Here is a 23,353-nt window from a genome sequence, read left to right as displayed (position 1 = left end):
ATTCCAATTTTGTGATTAATATGGTATACTATGCATTATGGCACATCATGCTGCAAAGAATAATTTATAGTTATTGAAAAGAATTTAAACTTAACCCACCAACATGTGTTTCATCACAAAATTCCAGGTGCATGTGGCCATAGGAATATTTTCTTCATCTTTACATTTGAAACTGTTATAATCACATTCCGGATGTTCTGATGATTTTTGAAGAGGCTGGAATAGTTTCATTTTTCTTGTTTATTTTTTAGGGGTTCCTTATTTTGCAGATATATTAGAACTGGCTTCAACAAGCAAGCAGGTATCTTACAGGATATTTGGCTAATCCACGATAGGTAAATCTGGCTTTAGCTGCACTGAGAGAGACAATGGAAATTTTGAACTACTCTTGAGTGGGGCTAGGGAGCATAAGCAGATAGGGTAGGGGATCCTTGGAGAAAAAGAACCAGGCATGGCTTTCTTGACAGAAGCCATTTTGTTGTCTAAGCCTGGCCACAATGCTTGCCCTTGCACAGGTCTCAGTAATTAATGATCTTAAGGGAAGAAAAGAATGCAGAAACATTACCTGTTATTAGGCAAGAGAAGTTCTAAAGAGTCCCAGTTCTCTTTCAATGGCAAAGATTAGCCTGAAGTGCTCAGCTACCAGATCAACTGGAACCTAAGGAATAATGATGTTCACTTTTTTTTTATAACAAATTTAATCAGTTATACATATACATATGTTCCCATATCCCCTCCCTTTTGCGTCTCCCTCCCACCCTCCCTATCCCACCCCTCCAGGGGGTCACAAAGCACTGAGCTGATCTCCCTGTGCTACGAGGCTGCTTCCCACTAGCTATCTACCTTACGTTTGGTAGTGTATATAGGTCCATGCCGCTCTTTCACTTTGTCACAGCTTACCCTTCCCCCTCCCCATATCCTCAAGTCCATTCTCTAGTAGGTCTGTGTCTTTATTCCTGTGTTACCCCTATGTTCTTCATGACATTTTTTTTTCTTAAATTCCATATATATGTGTCAGCATACAGTTCAAAATGTTCATAGCAGCCCTATTTACGATGTTGACGTTTTATGAACTTCATGATTTCAATCAACTGAAGCTTGAGCTCTGTCAATCATGCATATGCTTAAAACTTCTCCAGTTTGACAGTTCTGGGAGACACTGTTTTGGGAAAGATCCTCAGGGTTCTCCTTACTTGCTGCAAGTAATAAATCCTTCCTTCTCTCACTCTTTGATTTCATTGCATCTTTTGGCTCAACACCCACCAAGAGGCAAACCCAGTTTCTTGGTAACGGGAAGGGAAGAAAGGGCGTAAATGATGTAGAAGCTGCTCAGGAGCTGGAGCGCACAGGGCAGCAGTTCAGCTGGGGTGTGGGGGCTCCTGCTAGAGCCCTCATTGGGCTTTAATCCAGCCACACTGTTATGAAACAGGGGCTCTGAAGAAATTACTTGGGTCACTAAGGTCGGAGACTCATGAAGTGCCAGCATCCTCGTGTAATCCTCCCTCCCGTGACCTTGGGATCAATAGCCTAAAGACAAAGGAGGCCTCTGTGCTTCCTATCTCAGGGGCAGGAAGGGGAGCAGAATGCCTCAAGGTGGCTTACATAGCTATGTCTTAAAGCAGACTTGGAGAGAGCAGTGATTCAGAAGGAGGTAAGAAAACTTGGCGGGGGGGCAAGTCCTATCGAAACGTTTAGTGCAGTAAAGTGGTCTGAGGGGTCCACATAAGTACTAAGAACAATGATTATTTAATACAATTTTGCAACCTTAGAGCTGGAAAGGACCTCAGCAACAATCTAGTCCAAACCTTTCGCTGCCGTGGAACTCTTCCTTCAAACAAAATCTTCCATAGGAGTCTAAATACAAACCCACATGAAAGCAGGATTGTTCTGGTTGGGGAAGGGTGGGGGAGGGGCTGGGCGAGGTTAGGAAAAAAAGCTTATTCATAAGATTAGAAAAAAATTTTAAATCATCATGGAAGAAAATCTTTGAATTTATATTTTTATCATAGGCTAAAGAAAACATTGATTGTAAAGTTCCCCAAACGGACACATTAGTAATTTATAAAGTGAAGAGCCTTTGGATTTTAAGGGCATTTTTACTAAAGACATGAGAACAGGGACTCTGACTTTTAGTCTCACGGAAATGAGCCTTGGATGCAAATGTTCAGGTTTCTGGACTATGCTCTGCAGGCTTGGGGCAATGAGTCCCCAAGCCCCACCCCGCCAGGTGGCGCCCGTGTTCGGCATTTCCATAACGTTTAGTTCTCTCCTCAAGGGTCAGACAGCCTGCCTCGTGTTTTGTAGGTTTAGATAATCCGACTGGCTGTTACGCTCAAGAAAACAACACTTGTGTGCTTCTGTTTTAACCTCCTTCCCTTTCACTTTCGTTCCAACTATCCAAATCCGCTTACCCTTGGTGTTGCCGAGGCATCTTAACTTTTCAGAAAAGCAAAGGGAAAACCCCCACCCATTCCAAGGAAGAAGACAGGAAGAGCCTTCTTTCCAGGGGGTCTGGTGCAGCAGGACGAAGGCTGGGAATTTGGAGACGTTTAGTTCAGGCTTTGCCAACCACAGATCTCCTCTGGCCTCACTTTCCTCATCCTTAAAATGGCTCTGAGCCCTACCATCCGTGGCATCCCATTGCAGGGGAGTCAGACATACCTCAGCTTAAATTCCGGATCCTAGTTAAATCTATATAAAAGAGGGATGTCATCTAGTATGGTTACCGAGGTTAAATGAAAAGATTCGTGGCGCCGGTGGTGTCACAAAGTGGGTTTATTATTATTGGTTTCCTCTGTTAACTCATTACCCTCCGGAGGGACGCCCCTCAGTGGAGAAGTCTGAGAAATTACCCATGTCTTTCGTTCTCATTTTATTCATATTCAAGGGAGGTTTTAGAACTCTAGGCTGCAACTTGCTAAGAGATAGCTAGCTGACCGTGAGGTGCCGGCTGCCACTTCTGAGGCAGAAATCGGGGGCTGCTATTTCACAAACACCCCGTCAGGGCCCTTCTACCTCCCCAGCCGCGGCCCTCAGGCCTCGGCCAGCGACCAGAGAACCTCAGGCGGCGGGTTCCCAGCCTCCCGCCTCCCACCTTCCAGGGCCAGCGAGAGCTTCCGAGACACGCGCCGCTCAGTGGGGAGTGGCCTCGGCCCCGCCCCTGTGCGTGGCCACATTGTTGCGCCGAGGCGTTTCAAGGGGCGTGTCGCGGTTGCTAGGCGACCACACCACTCCCCTTCCCGCCCCTGCTGCTCCTCTGGCAGTTGTCGACCCCAGCCAGTCCCGAGCGGACGCGCTGGGAGCTGCACTGTGTGGAAGAGAGGTACCGAGGAAACGTCGCGGCCCGGGAGGCAGCCGCCCCAGCTCAGGTGGACGCTGCTCGCCTGACCGTCCAAACGCCGCCCCTCCCTCCGGGGGGTCCGGAGCTAACGGATGGGAGGCACAGCTCGCGGGCCCGGGCGGAAAGATGCGGGGCCGCCAGGAGACGGACTGCCGCCCCAGCCGCGGAGGTAACGGCGCCGGGGGATAACGCGCTGGGGCTCCCGAAGGAGCCGCTGCAGCTGGCAGGCGAGGTCGGGGGGCGTGGATGGACTGGGCTGGAGGTTGAGCGAGCCCCCAAGCAGTAAGGACGAGGGAAGGGGTCTGACTCCCTCTCCGGGACTGGCCCACCCTCTTCCTCTCCATCAGCTCCCCTGCCCCCAGCCCAGCGCGGGAGTGGGCTAGAAAGGAGTTAGGCAAAGAAGAATTCCCACCCTGGGGATTATTTCTGAAGTCCTACATCGGGGGTATATGGTAGGAACTCTGAGAAGCTGGGATGTTTTTGGTGGGGCTTTTTAGCAAACTGGGGGACACAGGGAGCAATACCTTTTCCAATAAGCCCTGTTGCTCAGAGCAGATAACCAAGGGCTTTGCCGTGAGGGGTGTAGGTGAGGGGCTCTGCCGAGTAGGACTTTTTGTGGATCGTGTTTTGAGAGATTCTCCACCTTTCATAGGATTTTACACCTTAATGGAGAGTAGGGACCACCTGCCCACTTCATTTGCATGGAGACTACCTTTGGGTAATTTCCTTTGGCTATTTATAGGAAATCTTGTAGGTCTTCAGTCTGTCTTCTTCTTTGTAAATGTGGACGTCTGTCCCATTTTGTTTGTTTTATTCGTGCTGTTGGCAAAGAATCAGTCACATCCAGAATTTTTGGTTCTTGTCAATGAAGCAGTTCCCGTAAAGGTATAATTTTATCAGAATGTAAGCATGTTTTTTAAAAAGAGAACATTCCAAAAATAATTTGTAGTGGGTTTTCTGTTTGGTTTTTGTTTTTCGGGTTTTTTTTTTCTCTTTGTACTCCTATAACACATCGATTAAGAAAACTCTGGAATTTTACAAAACAGTTTTTATAAGCCACTAAAATATTCCAGCATAGTTTTAAAGATTAAAAAAAATTCTTCCCTTGCAGCTGGCTCATTATCATTGTATTCATAGTATATCATGTAAAAATGATACAATGAAATGCTGATGTGTGTTACTGGGAAATCCATGTTCTTGGTGGCAGATGAAATACATTATTCAGAGCCATCCTGTGGATTAAATAAATCCTCTCCGTCTTTTGTGTTCCCTTACAGCGGTGGAGGGAGGCACAGTGTTAAAGAGCAGAGAAATTATCATTTGGCATTTAGCTTCCACCATCCACCCGAAAATTAAGTGGGTAAAGATGTGAAATCCAGTACGTTTTGTAATGTAGAGAATCCCTATAGTATTTGCTGTAGAATTCACTGTAGTTTTCTACAAGTTAGATAGATGTTAAGTAGGAAAATAAATAAATAAATATAGAGAAAGCCCTAAGAAGGCCTTTTATTTCTTGCTTGTGAGACCCAGAAGTGCGTAGACTGGAACTATTCTTCCCTTTACAACATGTGGCCAACGGCTCAGAGAGGAAGGTAGAGTAGCCAGTGGTAGAGCTGAGATTAGAATCCAAGGCTCCGACTTGAAAGTACAGTTCTCTGTCTGTTTGTTTGTTCTGGTTAGCTTTTAGGCTTCAGATTTCAACTAGCCTTCGTTTTCAAGTAGTAAGTTAAATGAGATTCTTTTGATGGTCCCTATTGTTAACAACATTCAGAAAGTAAGACGTATTTTAACAATTTCAAACTATAAACCTAGAAATGCTGTCCTTTCTTTAAAAATAAAAAAAGGAGGAAAAGTTGGGTTTCCTCCCTTCCTCTGCCAAATACCCCTGTGGTGTGTATTCAGTGCCAAAATGCAGTGTGGACATTTGTTTGTATTAATTATTCTTTGTAGCAGATATGAAGCAGTTAAAGGGTGTTTTGGAAATACAAATTTATATACTTCAGTTACTGACAGATTTTATCTGTAATCCTTTCAACTAGATTGGATGATTTTGTCTATGATAGTGTCGTGATAATAGATGAAACCAAAGGCTCACCCTGTTCAAATGCACTCTGCAATCCTTCTGAACCACCTCTACCCAGAAGACTAAATGTAAGTAAATGAAGTAATTCTTTGAGCTCTAATGGGCCTGGAAAGGAGGAAGTGCTACTTTAAATGGTCAAGGTACAGGTACATGTCACTGGTAACCCAGGCTCTTTTTTATTCACTTTTGGTTTCTCTTGACTTTGAAATAACAGTTTCTGTGGTCCAAGTTCAGCTTTTCAGAATGATTTTGATTTGGAGCCCACCTATTCCTTTCAATCACTGGGGTAAATAGGGAAAAAAACGACATGCTACTTTTATCTAGATAGTGTTTGTTTTGTTTTTTTTCTGCGGTACGCAGGCCTCTCACCGTTGTGGCCTCTCCCGTTGCGGAGCACAGGCTCCGGACTCAGCGGCCATGGCTGACGGGCCCAGCCACTCCGCGGCATGTGGGATCTTCCCAGACCGGGACACGAACCCGTGTCCCCTGCATCGGCAGGCGGACTCTCAACCACTGCGCCACCAGGGAAGCCCTAGATAGTGGTTATTTTTTTTTTTCATAGAATGATATGTACACTATATTATGATGGCTCATTTTAACAAGAACAAGAAACAGAAAATACCTCTGAACTTACAGATCTGCAGATTTTTCCTGCACGGTAGAAATGCAGTCCTAGCTTATTAGTATGCTTAAGAGAACCATTTTATAGATCATAAATGAAACTTGAGCAATACATTTTGGTTTCGATGCATTTAATCATTTTGGAGCTTGCAGACATTTAGCTTTTGACACCGTTTTATGTTTAAGAGAATAAATTAATTCCCATTCCCTCGGCACTCATAGAGAGGTAGGGAGAGCAGGGTTTTGGACAAGTTCCATGACAGGGAGAATCTATCCTGTGACTTTAAAATTTGCTGCATATATCATCAACGAACAAACTGAATAATTGAGTAGACTAATTTATCAATAGTTCTCCTTCATATTTCTGTTTAAGACCTAAAATTATTTCTATGTAAAACACTGCTTGCATTTTTCATAGTCCTTCCCAACGGTTTGTCAGCTTTTGCCATTAAAAATCAACCCCTTCACTACTTTCAAGGCTAATAATATTACAAGATACGGGCTACATATATTTGGAAGGCTGGTCACCCTATTTTTAATCTCCTTTCCAAAGTGCAGTAAGTTTCCTTTCTCCACAAGCTTATTGTTTTTAATATGTAAAAACCTCTAAGAGCTCCAGAACCACCTATATACTCGTGTGTTGACTATCAGATTTCGTGGTTACTTGCTGACAATTAGCACATCTCTCTGGGAAACTTTTACAGTCCGTCATCATGTGACTTAAAGTCCATTTTAACTTTACTTCAGTTGGCCAGTGCTAATCACCATATAGTAGGGCAATTAAATTGTATGTTTCAGGATCAAAATGAATTTTTTTTACTGTGTGGTATTCAGAGTAACACAGCTTGCAAAACACAAGATTTTAGATTCTAAAACAATGCTGTCTTTGCAAATTTTGCTGAAAAAAGTGCTTTTGACCTCTTAGTAACACTTATAGTTCATTATGCCATGACTCCATTGCGAGACGCTATTGCTCATTTCACAAAGAGCTTTGGCTTCCTTGTTTATCCAAGATGCCCTTACATTCTTGTTGTAAACTATAAATCATCTGCTCATAGGCTTTTATTGGGTTAGCTTTGTGTTGCAGAGATTTAGGGTCGAGAACGAGGGAGGGGGTGGTGTTTTATATCTGGACGAGAAGGATATTCCTTTTCTGAATTTCTCAACAAGATCTTTAAGACTTGATTAACGCAGTTGAAGATTCTATTTGAAATGTCAAGAGTGCTCCAAATTGATCAGCTCGGTGCTTTGTGACCACCTAGAGGGGTGGGATAGGGAGGATGGGAGACACAAGAGGGAGGAGATATGGGGACATATGTATATGTATGGGTGATTCGCTTTGTTATAAAGCAGAAACTAACACACCATTGTAAAGCAATTATACTCCAATACAGGGGTGTTAAAAAAAAAAAAAAGAGCGCTCCAAATTAACAATGTACATGAAGCATTCTTAAATAAAACAGGATTAATCTGGCATTATTTGTCTCTCTGGATATAATTACATAGTTAAAATATTTGAAGTCGATAGCAGACATTGGTCAGTTATTGTGATTATAACCCTAGACTAGAAATATATAGTGTTTTGTAACTACTTTAACATGTGTGAAAATTCTAGATTCTCCTAGAACGGAAGGAAGATTTTATTTATAGCACAGCAGACTTGATACATAATTGATTCAGAGCAGTATTTGAGTTATTACAGGAAAGGAAAGAAAGCTAAGGTGAGAACCCCTCCCTGTGTGGAAAAATTTCTTTCTGGAATTCTTCAGATTCATTGGAGGTTCAAACCTTGACAGTCCTCAGGGGACTAGACCTGAAGTGTCTTGTTCTGTTCTGGAAGCCACACTTGCAGAGAGATATACCGTGCAGCCCATACGTGTTGAGAACGTGAATAGGATATAGTAAGGCAGCCTGACCCAGGCTGTGTGAGGTGGAGGATGTGATGGGGATGATGAGCCTCGAGAAAAAATGGGGAAGGCAGGACAGCCCCTTTTAGGTATCTGAAGGGCTTTAACATGGAAATTTGGACCCTCCTGTGTAGTTCCGGAGGGCAAAATAAGACTTAATTTGCAGAGAGAGAGATTTAGGCTCACTTTAAGGAAAAACCATGAGTCAGGAAATCCAAATGACATCCTTAATCTTATTGTAATAGTTCTGTGGAAGTTAAATTTCTGTTCTTATTAACAGTCTGTACCTGAGACCCTCTCTTTACCACAAACAGAAATGAATACCTCCAGAGCCAGCACAGCCTTACATGTAGGTAGAGTAGGTGAAATGCCCAGGGGTGGACCCTGGACCACAAATACCTTTCCTACCAGCTTGTCATTGATGACCGCGGGTCCTAGAGAGTCATTCCCTTGGGTTAAGGCATTGCTCTTTTTAAAGGTCAAATATGTCTGGAGAGATAACCCATTAAATTGCATGGCAAGTTGAAAGGAGGTTTTATGTGGGGGAGAAAGTGGGTGAGGTGTTTCCATGCATCCTAAGGGAAGGCTGATTGTGCAGGCCTTCACGGAGCAGAAGGCATAGTTAATGCCAGATGTCTGGTGGAGGGAGTCTGGAACTGCAGAGGAAGGCACCACAGAGAGAAAAGAGAAGCTGAAAGGGGATAGGGAGGGTGTATTGGAGTTTAAACAATATATTGAGAATTTTGCCTAACTGTTACCAGTGTTTTTAACATGTTTTATAGTTTCTGAGGGTCTTTCACATATATTATTAATTATAATTTGATTCACACAACATCCTGCAAGGAGGTATTATTATCCACATTTTAAAGATAAAGAAATTGAGGCTAAGAAACTGGGCTAAAGGTTAAGCCTACCCTGGGACCTACAGTTTTTGAGCAGTGTAGCCAGGACCCCAACCTAGGCCTTCTGACTTCACATTTCTTCAGAATGTGTCCCCAGGATTTTAGCAGTAAATATTTAGATGCATTTAGGTTAGGTAGTAAAAATTTAAGGAAAACTGGTTTAGATGCATGCAAATATTTGGTTTTGTTATGTAAATCTACCTAAAACCAAATAATTATAATTCCCTAGTTCAGCCAAACCTATCTCCTAATAGATTGTAGTGCCTTGAGGTAACCTGTTTTTTGGCACTTTTATAATTGTGAACAATTAGTGCTCATGTGAATGTTAGATGGATGGATGAGGCCTTTTTTTTCCATCCCTAAAAACAGGAATGGTTATTTGACTTAATTGCTGATAAACAAAATGTTGCATTATATTTACATCTTAGCAAGGTATTTAGGTTCTGTCTGCCAGCCTGTGTTTTATTTTCTTGACTAGTGATAGTTCTCTATTTTGGTATCAGAGACCTCTCCTGGTCCGTATCTTGCCTCTTTATTGAGAAACTCAATGCCAAAGTATGGCTACCGTTGTACTGGCTGCTTTGCTTATATGTAAGATGGTGCAGTGCCTCATTTTTGTAACTGTAGTACTATATAAATGTTTAAATTGATTAAATGACCTAAAAGAAGCAGGCAGGAACTAATGTCGTGCTTTTATAACTAAATAAGGGGCTGTCTAAAGTATGCCAACACTTAATTTTTTTTTCATCCCTTTTTTGTTTTTTATATTTACATCTTTTATATTTTTATTTATATAGGTGATGGGTCAGGTGTTGTTTGCTTAGGTTATATTAAAATTCTCTTTTTTAAATGGTTGGCCACTTTGGATCATTACCTTATAATTTGCGTTATATTTTAAGAGATCATAAAGATAGCTCAGAGCTTCTCTGGAATTATCTACCCCTGATCGTAGAGGCTCTCAATCATACAGATCGGGGGTAAAGTTCTTCAGGGTCTGTTAAGAAAAACAGTTGTTCTTTGAAGTATCCCAGACTATTTTTTTTAAACAACAGATGTAGCACTTTTTTTCTTCTTTCCTTCTAGCACATTCTTATATTTTTCTTAGTATTTTTTTTAGCGTTTGGCTTTTTCATTGTCTTTCCCTCCATCGAGTTTCAAAGAATCTTATTTCATTTCAGAGGTATTTAATAAGTAGAGTTTTCTTCTGCGGGTTATTGTTCCTTGCAGGAAAAGGTGATGCCAAATCAAGTAAAAAGAGTTGTATGCCTTTGTCACGTAGGCGTTTGCTGAGGGAGACTAGTGTATGTGTCTATGAGCAAGGGAAGGAGAGAGAAAGGAGACTCTTTGTCTTTAGGAGAGTTTTACAAGCAGCACCCTGGGGCCTTAGATTCTCACTGCTATTCATCAGATACATAAAGAATTGGCCTTGGTGATCTCAAGAGTTCTCTCTGGATTAGAAATTTTGTGATTCAATGAACTGAGATAGGAAGATGCGATCATGTATTTGGGGACCCAGGAGTAGACGATGAGGCCTTGGTTGATTCCAGGCCAAGGTCAACATTCAGCCCTACTGGAGAATAGTACAGGCACTAGGAGAAGCTGGTACCAGGTTATGTTAATGTTCTGGACCAAGATTCAGAAGACCTGGGGATCACATCCTGCCTCTGTCCCTGTATCATTTACAGAACACTTTAATATGTATTCATTTGCTCCTGGTACATGCCCTTAAGATTTGGGAAGATACTTGAAACAGTTTGTGAACAATATAGGACAGTATATATATAACAAGGGCCAGATTACGTGGTAGACTCGAAAAGCTGCAGCTAAGATGTGAGTGGAGCCATAGTTAGTATGGGCTTGGAGTAGTTCTAAGTGGAAGAGGGAGGACTAGCATTGGGCTTTGAAAGAGCGTAGGATTTGAGTGGATGGGGTGAAAAGATTCTCGGTAGGAAGACATACCAGTTAGAAGGAATCTAGCATGTTTCGGGTATGGTAAGATGACCGTCTTGTTTTGAACAAAGGGAGGCCTATGTAGTGGGGCTGGGGTGGCCACAGCAGTCAGGGAACCTAAGGATTAACATAACACGAGTTTCTAGAGACTCCTGCTTTTCTTATCTCACTTTTGGGCCTTTTAACTACACAACTGGCATGTTTTGTTGTTTTGTTCAGTCAGGGGGACGATTCTTTCGTTCTTCCACCGTTGTTAGTGACTTTAACATAGATTCACTTCTCTTTGCCGTAGATCACCACTGAGCATTTAACAAGAGATCCTACTCAGTGCTTCCTGAATGGAGGTGAGATGAAGGTAGAACAACTATTTCAAGAATCTGGCAACAGAAGATCTGATACTTTTCAGTCAGATGGCATCAACGACTCTGAAAAATGCTCTCCTACAGTTTCTCAGGGTAAAAGTTCAGATCGTGTGAATACAGTAAAATCCAGCAGTTCATCCAAAGCATCCAAAGTGTTGCCTCTGACTCCAGAACAAGCACTGAAGCAGTATAAACACCACCTCACTGCTTATGAGAAGCTGGAAATCATCAATTATCCAGAAATTTACTTTGTGGGTCCAAATGCCAAAAAAAGACATGGAGTTATCGGTGGTCCCAATAATGGGGGTTATGATGATGCAGATGGGGCCTACATTCACGTGCCTCGAGACCATCTAGCTTATCGATATGAGGTGCTGAAAATTATTGGCAAGGGCAGTTTTGGGCAGGTAGCCCGGGTCTATGATCACAAACTTCGACAGTACGTGGCCCTGAAGATGGTACGCAATGAAAAGCACCTCCATCGCCAAGCAGCCGAGGAGATCCGGATTTTGGAGCATCTTAAAAAGCAGGATAAAACCGGTAGCATGAACATTATTCATATGCTGGAAAGTTTCACGTTCCGGAACCATGTTTGCATGGCCTTTGAGTTACTGAGCGTAGACCTTTATGAGCTCATGAAAAAAAACAAGTTCCAGGGTTTTAGTATCCAGTTGGTTCGCAAGTTTGCTCAATCCATCTTGCAATCCTTGGATGCTCTCCACAGAAACAAGATCATTCACTGTGACCTGAAGCCAGAAAACATTCTCCTGAAACACTGTGGGCACAGTGCGACTAAGGTCATTGACTTTGGGTCCAGCTGTTTTGAGTACCGGAAGCTTTACACCTATATCCAGTCTCGGTTCTACAGAGCTCCAGAGATCATCTTAGGAAGCCGCTACAGCACGTCCATTGACATGTGGAGTTTTGGCTGCATCCTTGCAGAACTTTTAACAGGACATCCTCTCTTCCCTGGAGAGGATGAAGGAGACCAGCTGGCCTGTATGATGGAGCTTCTAGGGATGCCACCACCAAAACTCCTGGAGCAATCCAAACGTGCCAAGTACTTTATTAACTCCAGGGGCCTACCTCGCTACTGTTTTGTGACCAGTCGGGCAGATGGGAGGGTTGTGTTTGTGGGAGGTCGTTCACGGAGGGGTAAGAAGCGGGGTCCCCCAGGCAGCAAAGACTGGCGGACAGCACTGAAGGGGTGTGATGATTACTTCTTCATAGACTTTTTGAAAAGGTGTCTTACCTGGGACCCCTCTGCCCGCCTGACCCCAGCTCAAGCACTAAGACACCCTTGGATTAGCAAGTCTGTGCCCAGACCTCTCACCACTGAAAAGGTGTCAGGCAAAAGGGTAGTAAACCCTGCAAATGCTTTCCAGGGCCTGGGTTGCAAGCTGCCTCCAATTGTACGAATAGCCAATAAGCTTAAAGCTAACTTAATGTCAGAAACCAGTGGTGGTATACCTCTGTGCACTGTATTGCCAAAACTGATTAGCTAATGGACAGCTGGTGTGCTCAGAGATGATATGTAGGTATTTTTAATCATCTTGCAAACCTGAAAATGGAAAAAAAGAAACAACACCAAGCCCATTAATGGATATGTTTTTGGTAGACTAGATATCTTTTTTTAACAAGGCAAAGCATTTTTATATGACTGTAAAAGAACTCTTGAAGGGCTAATTACCTAACCAGCTTGTATTGGCCATCCTGGGATACATAGTAAAAGACTTTTTATAAGTCAGTGCATCTTTTGTTATTATTGTCAGGTGTTCACCAACCTGTGTATTATTCTGTGGGTTTAAATCCTTTTCTCTCAAGGTAGACGATATACCAGAAAGTATATCCTGAACGTTCACTTCTAGTCTCCCTCGGCATCTGTTCCAGAGGCTTAATTTGGGACATGGCCGTAGTTATAGATGAGACTGAAAACTAGATCTGCCGCGCACTCCAGACCCCACATGGGTATAGAATGCCTTAAAGAAGCTCACATGTAGAGGAAGAGAATTACATTAAAACCCCTTGTTTAAAAAACAGAGCAAAATTCTCAGAAAGAAGTTCAGACTTGAGGTGAAAATCAATAAGCAACTCTCCTGACATGATAATATTTACTGGGTGCTTATTAAATGTCAGGTTATTCGATCTTGACAGCAATCTTACAAGTGTTAGAAATCAGGGCTCAGAGAAGCCTGGTAATGGGCTCAAATACACCTTTGCTCCAACACCCTGGGGAGCTGGCTTTTGAGCCCAGATGGCTCAGTCTTCAAAGTCCAGGTTCAACCCACATGTAACACTCCCTCTGCTGGTGGCTGTGTGTGCGGGTCGGGTGGGGGGTTCACACCGATTCTTCCTGCTGACACAACCTAATCTGGCCCACCTACTCTTCAGAAAGGTGAGGGGACTGAAGCCTCCAGGACAAACAGGCTGCCCCAGGGCCCTTCCGGGGCCGGACATGCTGCCCAATCCGTAAAAGAGCCCAGAATCACCACAGCAGAGGCAGTGCTCAAAGCGCCTTGCGAATTTTAACCTTCATTTCCTCGACGTCCTTTCACTGGCTAAAACTGAAGTCTTTAAAACTCAGTATTTGCCAGGTCAACCCTCCACTTCGCTCTTTCCACATCATGTCCCTAAAACAATTCCCCCATCAGCCTTGTCCCATCCTACCACCAAAGAGCAGGAGACAGACCCACCGCCCGGCCCCCAGCCCACACCATGCCTTCCATACCAGCAGGAGAACATGTGGCTGCCCAGGAGAGTGCTGGTGAGTAAAGGGAGGTCAGCCTTTTTGACGCAGTACTTCAAAGCACGCAAGAAGCATCTCTGCAACAGTTCGTCCATTTGCTCTGCAAGGAGAAGACAAGAACCACATCCTTCCTGAGGGCCGCAGAAGGCCCGCGCAGCACAAGATAAGTCCCCGCACGGTGACATCCGTACCTCACCCCTCAGCTCTGAAGGAGCCCATTCCCAGGCACCAAAGCTCCCAGACTCTCTAGAACACTGAGCCTTTACAGAGGTCTGACGCCACAGAGGGGGTCAGGCCACAAAGTCCCACCCAGCCAGGCGCGGATGCTTCTCTGATAGAGAAGTCAGAGCCAGAAGAAAACTAAGAGGGCCGTGTAGCTGGGATCAGTCCAAATAGCAGAGCCGACGGGTATCCAGGGAAACGCGACATATTCGGAAGACTCCCAGGTAAGATGGCAAAGGGCTGTGGCACCACCCTCACCAAAACTAAGGCCTTTCCCCGCCCCTCCCGGAGCCCTGGCGCCGCTCTGGTGGGAAGCAGAGCCGAGCGCTTCAGTCCCTACACTGAGAGGCGAGCGCCCTGCTCCTGCCAGAGCTGTACCTTGAAGGGTCTTGCTGTCCGTGGGCTCTGGGCTCAGGCCCCCGACACTGGGGTCTTCTGTAGCTTCCGACGGGGACTTCTCCCCACACCTCTGCTCAACCTCCCCCTCCTCCTCCTCTCCCGCCAGGGTCAGGCGCCTCATGTCTCCCTGCAAGGTGGTGTCTGCCTGGACAGACCCCTTCTCTTCACTGAGATCTGGGGGATCCAGGGCCAGTGGAGCAATGGATGGTGGAGAGGACTTGTCTCCAGATCGCCTGCAAAAGCCTCATGTCAGAAACACTGAGCAGCAGCCACAACACTCTCCAGCCCCGGTCAGGGGGTCAGCAGGGGTCCAGAGAGAGTAAGACCCACAGGCAGGGGTGTCCAGGAGAGGCCAGAGAACCTGGGTGTGCCTCTCAACTCTGTTTCCAATTCTGGGCCCAGAGAAGTCCCATGCCTCAGTTTCCTCATCTTTGAAATGGGGAGAGTAATTCTTGCCTCCTCCTTAACCCAAACAGAAATTCAGGGACAGAGAAAAATTAAAGACAACATAGTTAAAGTGGAGCTCCCCTTCCAAAGTATTCCCTTCATAGAAATTAAATATAAAACCATTTTGAATTAAATAACCAAATGAAGATTGCAAACGCATCTGTAGTACCAGGTTGGTGAAATACAAACCCAAGGTTGAGCGTATGGAACAAATTACAAACACCTGGACTGCTCAAGACTGCTCAAGACTGCTTCTGTGTTAAATCAGAATGCAATCTAAAATAGATAAATGACAAGGACCAACTGTATAGCACAGGGAACTATATTCAATACCTTGTAATAACCTTTAATGGAAAAGAATCCGAGAAAAAACATATATGTATATATCTATATCTAGAATCACTAGATATACTAATGGTCACTAGAATCACTTGGCTGTACACCTGAAACTAACACAACACTGTACATCAACTATACCTCAACTGAAAAAAAAGAATGCAATCTAACCTGCAGAGTAGAGATTACAATGGCTTTATGCCACTAAGCCTTATGAAGACAGGAAAAAAAGGGACGCCACATAGCAGAGCGGTAAAAACAAAAAGCATTATGTTGTTAACTAAGATTATGCAAGTCAAACAAAGTTTTACTAACAGCCGCAGCAAGGCTTATTAAGTATGGCTACTAGTGAGGCCAGAGCGTATGTTTAGGCTATTCTGATCAGGTAAATACCGTAAGTGTTTTCAAAGGGCGGGAAGAGGGGAGACTGAGGCAGCCACTGATAAAACAATTTAGACAACAGGACCTTAACTGCCCAGACTAACAGTCAGAAAACAAGGTGCTGGGAGTACGTGAGTAAGCAGCCCTCAGATGCCTGCTGAAACCCACACTGATGAGGCTGTACCTCCAGCAAACCAGGGCTTGGCCAATACTTGTAAAATAAGTAACTCCAAGACTGACTCAAAACGTAAGGGTAAATCTATACCAACAGGCCACACAACACTTGGCCAGAAGACCAGGTATACTGCTTTCGAGAAAAGCACTACTTACTATTTTGGTTAAATGACAAGAAAATAACCAGAAAATAAACTCACATACAGCTCCAGAGAGCAACCGTCACAGTGAGAAAGTGCAAGTTCTGTAATGAGGAGGAGATCCTAAATGTGGAACTTGAACAACAGGAAAGTCATCAGGTTGTCACCCTGGTGCCTGAGGACCTACTCTACTTTGATTTGGATTCAGATGTGAGAATTCCCGAGCACTCATCATGGGGTCAGAAAATGCCTAAATGTACACGGCAGAAAAGGCTAGATCGACCAGTGCCATAAAAATAAAGAATATCACTGTACTGAGAGGCAGAGAAGACAATCCCTAAGGCCTTCTTCCAGCCCTAGGATTCTATAATTCACCTAGAAAATAAAGTTCTCGGTAATTTCTTTTCTAAACAGGCCAAAAAAAAATCTTTTCTCCACATTTTGCAAGGAAATTAATGTCTAGGGTCAGCAACTTGACTAAGGACACAGCAGGGATCAAAACTCTCGCTTCTCAATCCAGGCCCTGTGCTCCCTCCGCCCACCCAGCTCCCTATAAAACAGAAAAAGCATGGAACCCACCACAAGTGGTCCTGGTAGGTGTGGAGCACAGAGAAGCCCCTTCCCTTCACACCTGAGGTCAGCATCTCGGCTGTGACATGGCAGCAACTCCGATGGCAACGGGGGCTCTGAGAAGGAGGAGGTCAGAGACGAGGGTCAGGGAAAGTCTTCCAGGAGGGCACATGTCAGGACCAGGTTTCTACACATGTGTTCAAAGCACCACGGTTGCAAATCTGAAGCATCCACTTGTATCACAGAGCTAAAACTCGGTGCAGTCTCAATCTTATTCAAATTACCTACACATATGACTTTCAAAAATTCCTTGACCAAATATTCCCTTCTGTGTAAGTAACTCCTCTACTGATGTTATCATTCTTATATTCTTATTATGAACCAAACCCAGGCAGGACTCAGAAGGATATTTAAAGTTCCCTTTCTTCAATTTCAAAAAATAAATTATCTCCCCTATCTTAAAAAAGGCATAGCCATCCTATATGGAAATTCAGAAGGGAGGCCATTCATATGCCTTAAATTAGGCTGAGGGATGCCAGAGGGAAGAGAGAAGAGAGATACAGTGGTACCAACGAAAGGTTCCTTCTGAGTGGGTTCTTTATAACAGGCCTTGCTCTGTATAACATCTATCTAAGAACTGGATGTGTCCAAAATATCAGAAACAACCACATTTACAATAACTACAAAAAACTTCCAAAGCCCAAATGGGAAATCTCTGTCAGCCCACTGTTACTCAGCAATGCTCACACATTGCCTGTAAGGATCGGTGTCCAGCTGGCTAACAGGAGGGGAATATACAAGCCTGGCAACGTTGCCTGGACCCAAGGGAGACGATTCAAGGGCAGATTTCCCAACACCTGAACTTCAAAAAAAACGTTTGCTAATCCGGTGGCTCCACTTCCTGTGCCCATGGGTCAGTTCCTGCCACAGAATCTTTGAATTTGGCTTCTTTCCCAGTTCCTAAAAGACGGGTCTTTGTCTTCCACCCTTGGAATCGTCAATGGCTCAAGAACTTCGGTCTCGAACCTGTCTTGTAGTTTTCGTAAACTCCCTTGTACCCTCACCCCCTTCCATAAACCACCTAGGATTCATTCCCACATACATTCTAAATGCCAAACTCAGAGGCCAAATACACACTTATGTAGTTTTCTCCGATCTTGGATAGAATACTGGGGGGAAAAAACAATAATTTCACCATTCTTTTCAACTTCAAGTTTTGCTACAGGTAAACAAGGAAGGAAACATTTCTAGGTGCTTGGTTCCCAAAGGTTCAAGGAAAATGGGAGAATATGAGCAACAAAAATAAGATCTTTAAACACTGACCCCTCCCATGCCTACCATGTTTCCCTCTCAAAGAAGCAATGAGTAAAATAATAAGATGTCGTTTTTCATTCAGGATGATACAAATGAAAATGACCCATCATATGCAGTGTCGGTGAGCATGTAAGGAAACAGGCTCCATATACCCTGTAGGTAGGAGGGAAAACTGACACAGCATTTTTATAGGGCAACAGAAAATATGCACGATCTTCAGCCAAACAGTTCTGCTCCCTAGTATCTACTTTAGAAAAATATTGGCACTAGTGTCCCTAGAGGCCTCAGGAAGATCTTGTTTGTGATAGAGACGAAGTAGAGGCAACCACAATGTCCACTAGAAGAGGACTTTTCCCATCACCCCACAGTGGGTAAAAAGATTCAGCTTATCTGTGCTTGCTGACATGGAACATGTCCCCACTACCTGAAGTGAAAAAGTAATAGGGATAAAGTTTGTTCATTTGTATTTTTAAACATACACACCCCAAACCATACATTTTATATGCACGTGTATATATGCATTGAAGAAGGCTGACAAGGACGTGCATCAGAATGATAATGGTTACTTCTAGGAGAAAAGGATTATGGGGTGAGAGGGTTTTGATTTTTCAGAACTGTTCATACCATTACTTCCTAATTTATTTTAAAAAAGAGACACTGTGGTGATGGCTGAACAACCCTGTAAATATACTAAAAAAAAGTCACTGAATCGTACATTTGAAACAGGTGAATTTTATAGTATGAAAACTATATCTCAATAAATCTATTAAAAATAATTAAAAGATGAGGATGATGATGTGGATGTTCGACAAAAATAATGTTGAAGTCATGCAAGGCAGGAAAGACCAAGAAAATGTCACAGAGAGGAGACTAAGAAGACATGACAACTAAATGCAATGTGGTACCCTGGACTGGATTCTTGAACACAAAAAAAGAGAAAAAAGACATCGTGGGAAAACTGGGGAAATATGCATAAAGTCTGTAATAGTGTCAAAAGGACTGAACCAATGTTAATTCCTTAGTGTTGATAACTGTACTGTGGTTATACAAGATGTTATCATTACAGGAAGCTGGGTAAGGAGTATTTCAGGACTCTGTACTATACTTGCAACTCTTCTGTAAATCTAAGAAAAAAAGTTTTAAAGGAGAAAAAAAACAAATAAATTTTAAAAAGGAAGAAGCAGCAGCAGGAGCAAATACCCTTGGCCCAGATGTATGGACACCCCACAGGCTCACTGCCATTCCCCACTCTCTGATTGCTCAGGAAGAATATGTTTTTTCTTTTAATCCTTTATCCATATGCTGTGAAGTTGTCATTCCCACCCCTCCCAAGTTTTCCCTAAGTTTTTTCCCCACAGGCACAGCTGACTGGCACAGTACCTGTTCCCCACCAAGGCAATGGCACAGAGGTCACCCTTCTGTACCCGAGGCAGACCAGCAGGGGGCACCACTAGCCCTGGCAGCATCAAATCTGCAGGAAACAAAAGCATCGCAACTAACTCCACAGTTTACTGCGTCATTTACTCACTTGCTCAACAAACATACATTTGTTAAGCATCAACTACATTATTCATAGTGAAAATAAAAAGTGGCAAACTGAGGGTCAGACCTTTTCCTTCTGGGAGACTAGTGGTCAAACTGAAGCACCAAGCTGAGGGTCCACTTCCATGATCTATCTTATTCTGGTTTCCTAAATTCAGTTTATTAATCTAAAGTATAGCATATGGCAGTTCACAGAGCACTTTCATGTCACTTATCTTATTTAAGCCTTACAGCAGGGTCAGAGAGCTTATGGAAGCAGCCAAGTAAGAGATGCAACAGACATGAGGGAAGAATTCTACTTTTCAATCATATGAATGCACAAAATGGGTACATTTATTAAAGTAGTTGGCCTTTACTAAGTAGGTTTCAGCCACTATCCAGAATATAGGAAAATACTCTTACCTGCTCCCCCCACCAGTTTTTCAAGCACCAGGGGCCATGTTGTAAATGTTGCTAGAAGATCAGGATAAGACCACAGGGTGTACACTGTCCAAGAAGAGAGCCAGAAAACACTTACTGCCCAAAAGCCAACCCCCTGGGGAATGGCAAAGCCAAACACTGAGGCCACATTAATCAACATGTAGAAAAGAAACTCAAGTCAAAGCTAGAGAGAAGGTTGTAAGGGGATGCCCAAAGAAGCTGCATTCTTTTTTTTTTATTAGGTTACCCCAAGTTTGTGAAGCGGTTTATATGTTATATGCTATTTACTTGAGAATCCTTGCTTCCTTTAGCCTTAGAGACCTGCATTCTTTACATATTTATACTGAGCTCTTTGCAGTAGTTTCTCTCAATCTACGATCTTGAGAAGTTATCACTTTTACTGGTCAGAAGACACATGAAGTGAGCTACAGCTCTAAGAGTCTGTTTAGCTGCCAAAGTTGGATATTTATGTGTAAGGCTAAAACTAGTGATGAAGTGAACATCTGCTTTTGCCTGTCCAGTATCCCTTTTCCCCTCCCTGGGAACTGAGTGCCCCTTTTCCTGTGGGAAACACATTCCATATAGTTTACATCAGGCTGACTCCCTTCTCAAAGAGGCTGCAGTCTTGAAGAAGGCGGAGACTTAAGAAACTGGGTGTCACTTGAGACTTGGAGGCACCTATTGTTCCACCTGGACGGCAGCAGCCAAACATGGCCATAGTGGATAAAAGTAGGGACAGAGCCCCAACGAGGATTCCTTTTATGTCCTCAGAAGCAAGTAATCCGAAACCAGGGCACCAGCCTGTAATAAATTCTGAAACTTTCCCATGTTTATTATTTTTATTCTCTCTGTTTCCACAGGGATTAGCAGTAAAACCCTTAGATCAAAAAGGGCTTGTATGTGTACAGCAGCAAAGCAGGGTGGGGGTGGGGGTGGCCTGGGGTAGGAGACTGCACTGCGCTGCTGCAGCCAAGCTGGGAGGAAGAAAAGCCCCCAAATGACAAAGTAGGTGTCAGCAGCCATGGAAAAGAGAAAAGGACACTGCCTCTCTGAGATCTGTGACAAAGAAAGCAAGCAAAGTATCCTGAGAGCCAGACAAGAGCCTAAGAAAGAATCCCTGTGAGACATCGCAACCAAAGTCCACCACTAAGACAGCTGGGTATGGAGTTTAACTAACCCAGCTTCTTTCCCATCACAGTATCTCTTCAGTATCTTAAGAAAATTCCACTAGTGAAAGTTTTAAGAAGCATTTTTTACATGCCCTGAAACTCCACCCTTTTCATGACCTCGGCTCCAATCCCTACTTAACCCACTAGAAACCAGTGTTTCTTCACCTCAGAATTTCCCTTGGCAACCACCCTCTTTTTGTGTTAACCCTTTTTTCCCCTCACTTCTATAGCAGTTTCTGATCTTGAAAGACCCAATTCTAGGGACACTAAATCCAAAAAGATTCTTAGGGAGATTTTGCATTTATTTGTTTTAAGGAAGACAGATTAATGGAAGAAACAGATGTTAGGCAAGGACCATAGTAATGGCCATCTCCATCCCATTGCCATACCTGTCGGATATAGATTTTTCTCCAGTTCAAATAGGATGGGGTTACCACCACTCACGTACACAGTCACTGCATCCCCTCTGTGAGCATACAACTTCACAATGTTGAGTTCTTCCTTTCCAGGTACTAACTCAGAGACCTGATCCGTTCCAAGAGTGGGGAAAACAGCTGTCACATCGGCCCGAAGCTTTCTCCTGCAGAGAGCACACATACCTGGTATGTATGCTGCCTGGATGGATTTTAATAAATATTGAGGACTCAAGACTTACTATAAAATCACGAGGCCCAAGAAAAAGACTGGTTGATGATGCCTTATTCTCACTCTTCCAAAACATCCCATTCTCTTTCTCATCCAATGTCTCATCTATTTTCACATGTTCCTGGGGCATGTCTTTCCATTTTACAAAGAGAGGAAAAAACTGAGATCCGGTAAGCGACCCAAGTTAGCCTGCCACTGGAAACTAAGCCCTGCCTTCCTGACTCCACACATAGCTCCTGGACCCACTCCTTTCTCATCTATGCTTGCCAAATCTGTCAACTTATGATTAAACAGCTCTGCTAGGGCACCAAGAATGACAACTATAGAACACTGCCTCCAAAATTCCCAAGGTGACACCTTCATTTGCAAAACTGAACAGATACAGTTCTTACCACATGTGCCTTATCCCCTCTCACCTCACCCTCCACCTGTCTCTCCTGCCAGTGGTAATCACTAGACACTTCTTCTCGTATACTTGTAGTTCTCTGTGCCCCATCTAATCTCTCCCAAGGGACTCAAAGCTCTTGGTAGGGCAGGGACCCCGTTTTCCTTCATTTTGGCATCCTCCACGACACCTTAAACAGACTGCAGTCAATACGCGCTGATTGAATTATACGCTTTCTCGTAAACTCACTAAAATATCCAAAAGACAGCCTGGGAGATAAATCAGGCCTCCTCTCCATCTTCACTCTCAAAACACGTCTAACTCACCCTTGCCCGCCCCCCGGGGTCCCTTCTACGGCTGTACCCCTCGGCCTCAAGCCCAGAAAAGGCTGTGAGCCAGCCGAGCTTGAGAGATGTCTGGGTGCCCTGGTGGGCAGAGCAGGCTCTTCTCTCCCTCACCTGTCCGACCCCTTGATGGCCGTGTTGGACTTGACCCGAAAGGCCTTGGCAAACATGTCTGCTGGAGTGGCCTGGGGAAGAGAAGGAGACCACAGCAGCCAGGGACTGTCAGGAAAGCGCGAGCACCGCAGCTTCCCAACCCGCAGTCCTGGGTGCAGCCATGCTTGGGCCGGCTGGGAAAAGGGCCCGGCTGGAAAAAGGGCCCGGCTGGAAACCGGGGCCGCGCAGCTTCGCGGCCACCCCTAGTGGCAAGGCTGGGAACTGAAGCATGGGGGGCGGGGCCGGAGAAGGCGGGGCGGATCCCTGCGCGGAGCGGTGCACCCTTTGGCCTCACCCCTTCTGCCGGGCTCTGCGCCTAGGCGAGTGGCTTGAGCGGGCGCGTCTGTAGTATCTCTGGGGCCAACAGCGATTCCGTTCATTTTTACTCCATCAGCGTTCTAGTGTGTTGAGTAGGAGCTCTGCCAGCTCTCATTCCATGCAGTTTAGTTCAGCTGCACAAAATTAATTGAACTCGTGTTTTCTTAAACTTGCAGGCCTCTTGAATGGTTTTCTTCAGGGCTTTTGTTTCTTAAGATCTTTACATTTTATTGCACACTTGGGGCCTCAGCTAGAATTCTTTCCGAGATTTTCTCCTTCCTGTTTTTTAATTTACATGAGGTGATAATAACAATAACAGGGAATCCACTTTAGTCCGAGGTTTGACCTCCTGTTAAGAGGAAAAAACTATACAAGTGATCTTCAAATCTGTTATTTAAAACTTTTTTTTTTTCTTTTTGCGATATGCGGGCCTCTCACTGCTGTGGCCTCTCCCGTTGCGGAGCACAGGCTCCGGACGCGCAG

The 23,353-nt window shown here is 44.1% G+C and overlaps 1 protein-coding gene and 1 pseudogene across 2 annotated transcripts; one reads left to right on the top strand and one right to left on the bottom strand.

The window, feature by feature from the left end:
- Window positions 1-3,252: 3,252 nt before the first annotated feature.
- On the top strand, window positions 3,253-12,670 carry LOC309799035 (dual specificity tyrosine-phosphorylation-regulated kinase 3-like; the record flags this gene model as incomplete). The annotated part of the gene is made up of 3 exons (XM_082612036.1): window positions 3,253-3,509; window positions 5,380-5,491; window positions 11,096-12,670. Exons 1-3 carry the CDS (start codon window positions 3,433-3,435, stop codon window positions 12,668-12,670), a joined length of 1,764 nt encoding a protein of 587 aa, XP_082468162.1. The 5' UTR covers window positions 3,253-3,432.
- On the bottom strand, window positions 12,588-22,630 carry LOC309799034 (eukaryotic translation initiation factor 2D-like; annotated as a pseudogene). The gene is made up of 8 exons: window positions 22,514-22,630; window positions 21,415-21,605; window positions 19,839-19,922; window positions 19,275-19,365; window positions 16,590-16,696; window positions 14,512-14,765; window positions 13,894-14,011; window positions 12,588-12,726 (listed from the first exon to the last, which is right to left on the bottom strand). The product of its transcript is annotated as a eukaryotic translation initiation factor 2D-like (transcript).
- Between the last annotated feature and the right edge of the window lie 723 nt (window positions 22,631-23,353).

Source organism: Mesoplodon mirus, assembly GCF_964341445.2.
Source record: "Mesoplodon mirus genome assembly, chromosome: 3".
Taxonomy (NCBI): domain Eukaryota; kingdom Metazoa; phylum Chordata; class Mammalia; order Artiodactyla; family Ziphiidae; genus Mesoplodon; species Mesoplodon mirus.
The sequence above is the reverse complement of the archived record's forward strand: the minus strand, read 5'-3'. Positions and strand labels throughout refer to the sequence as shown.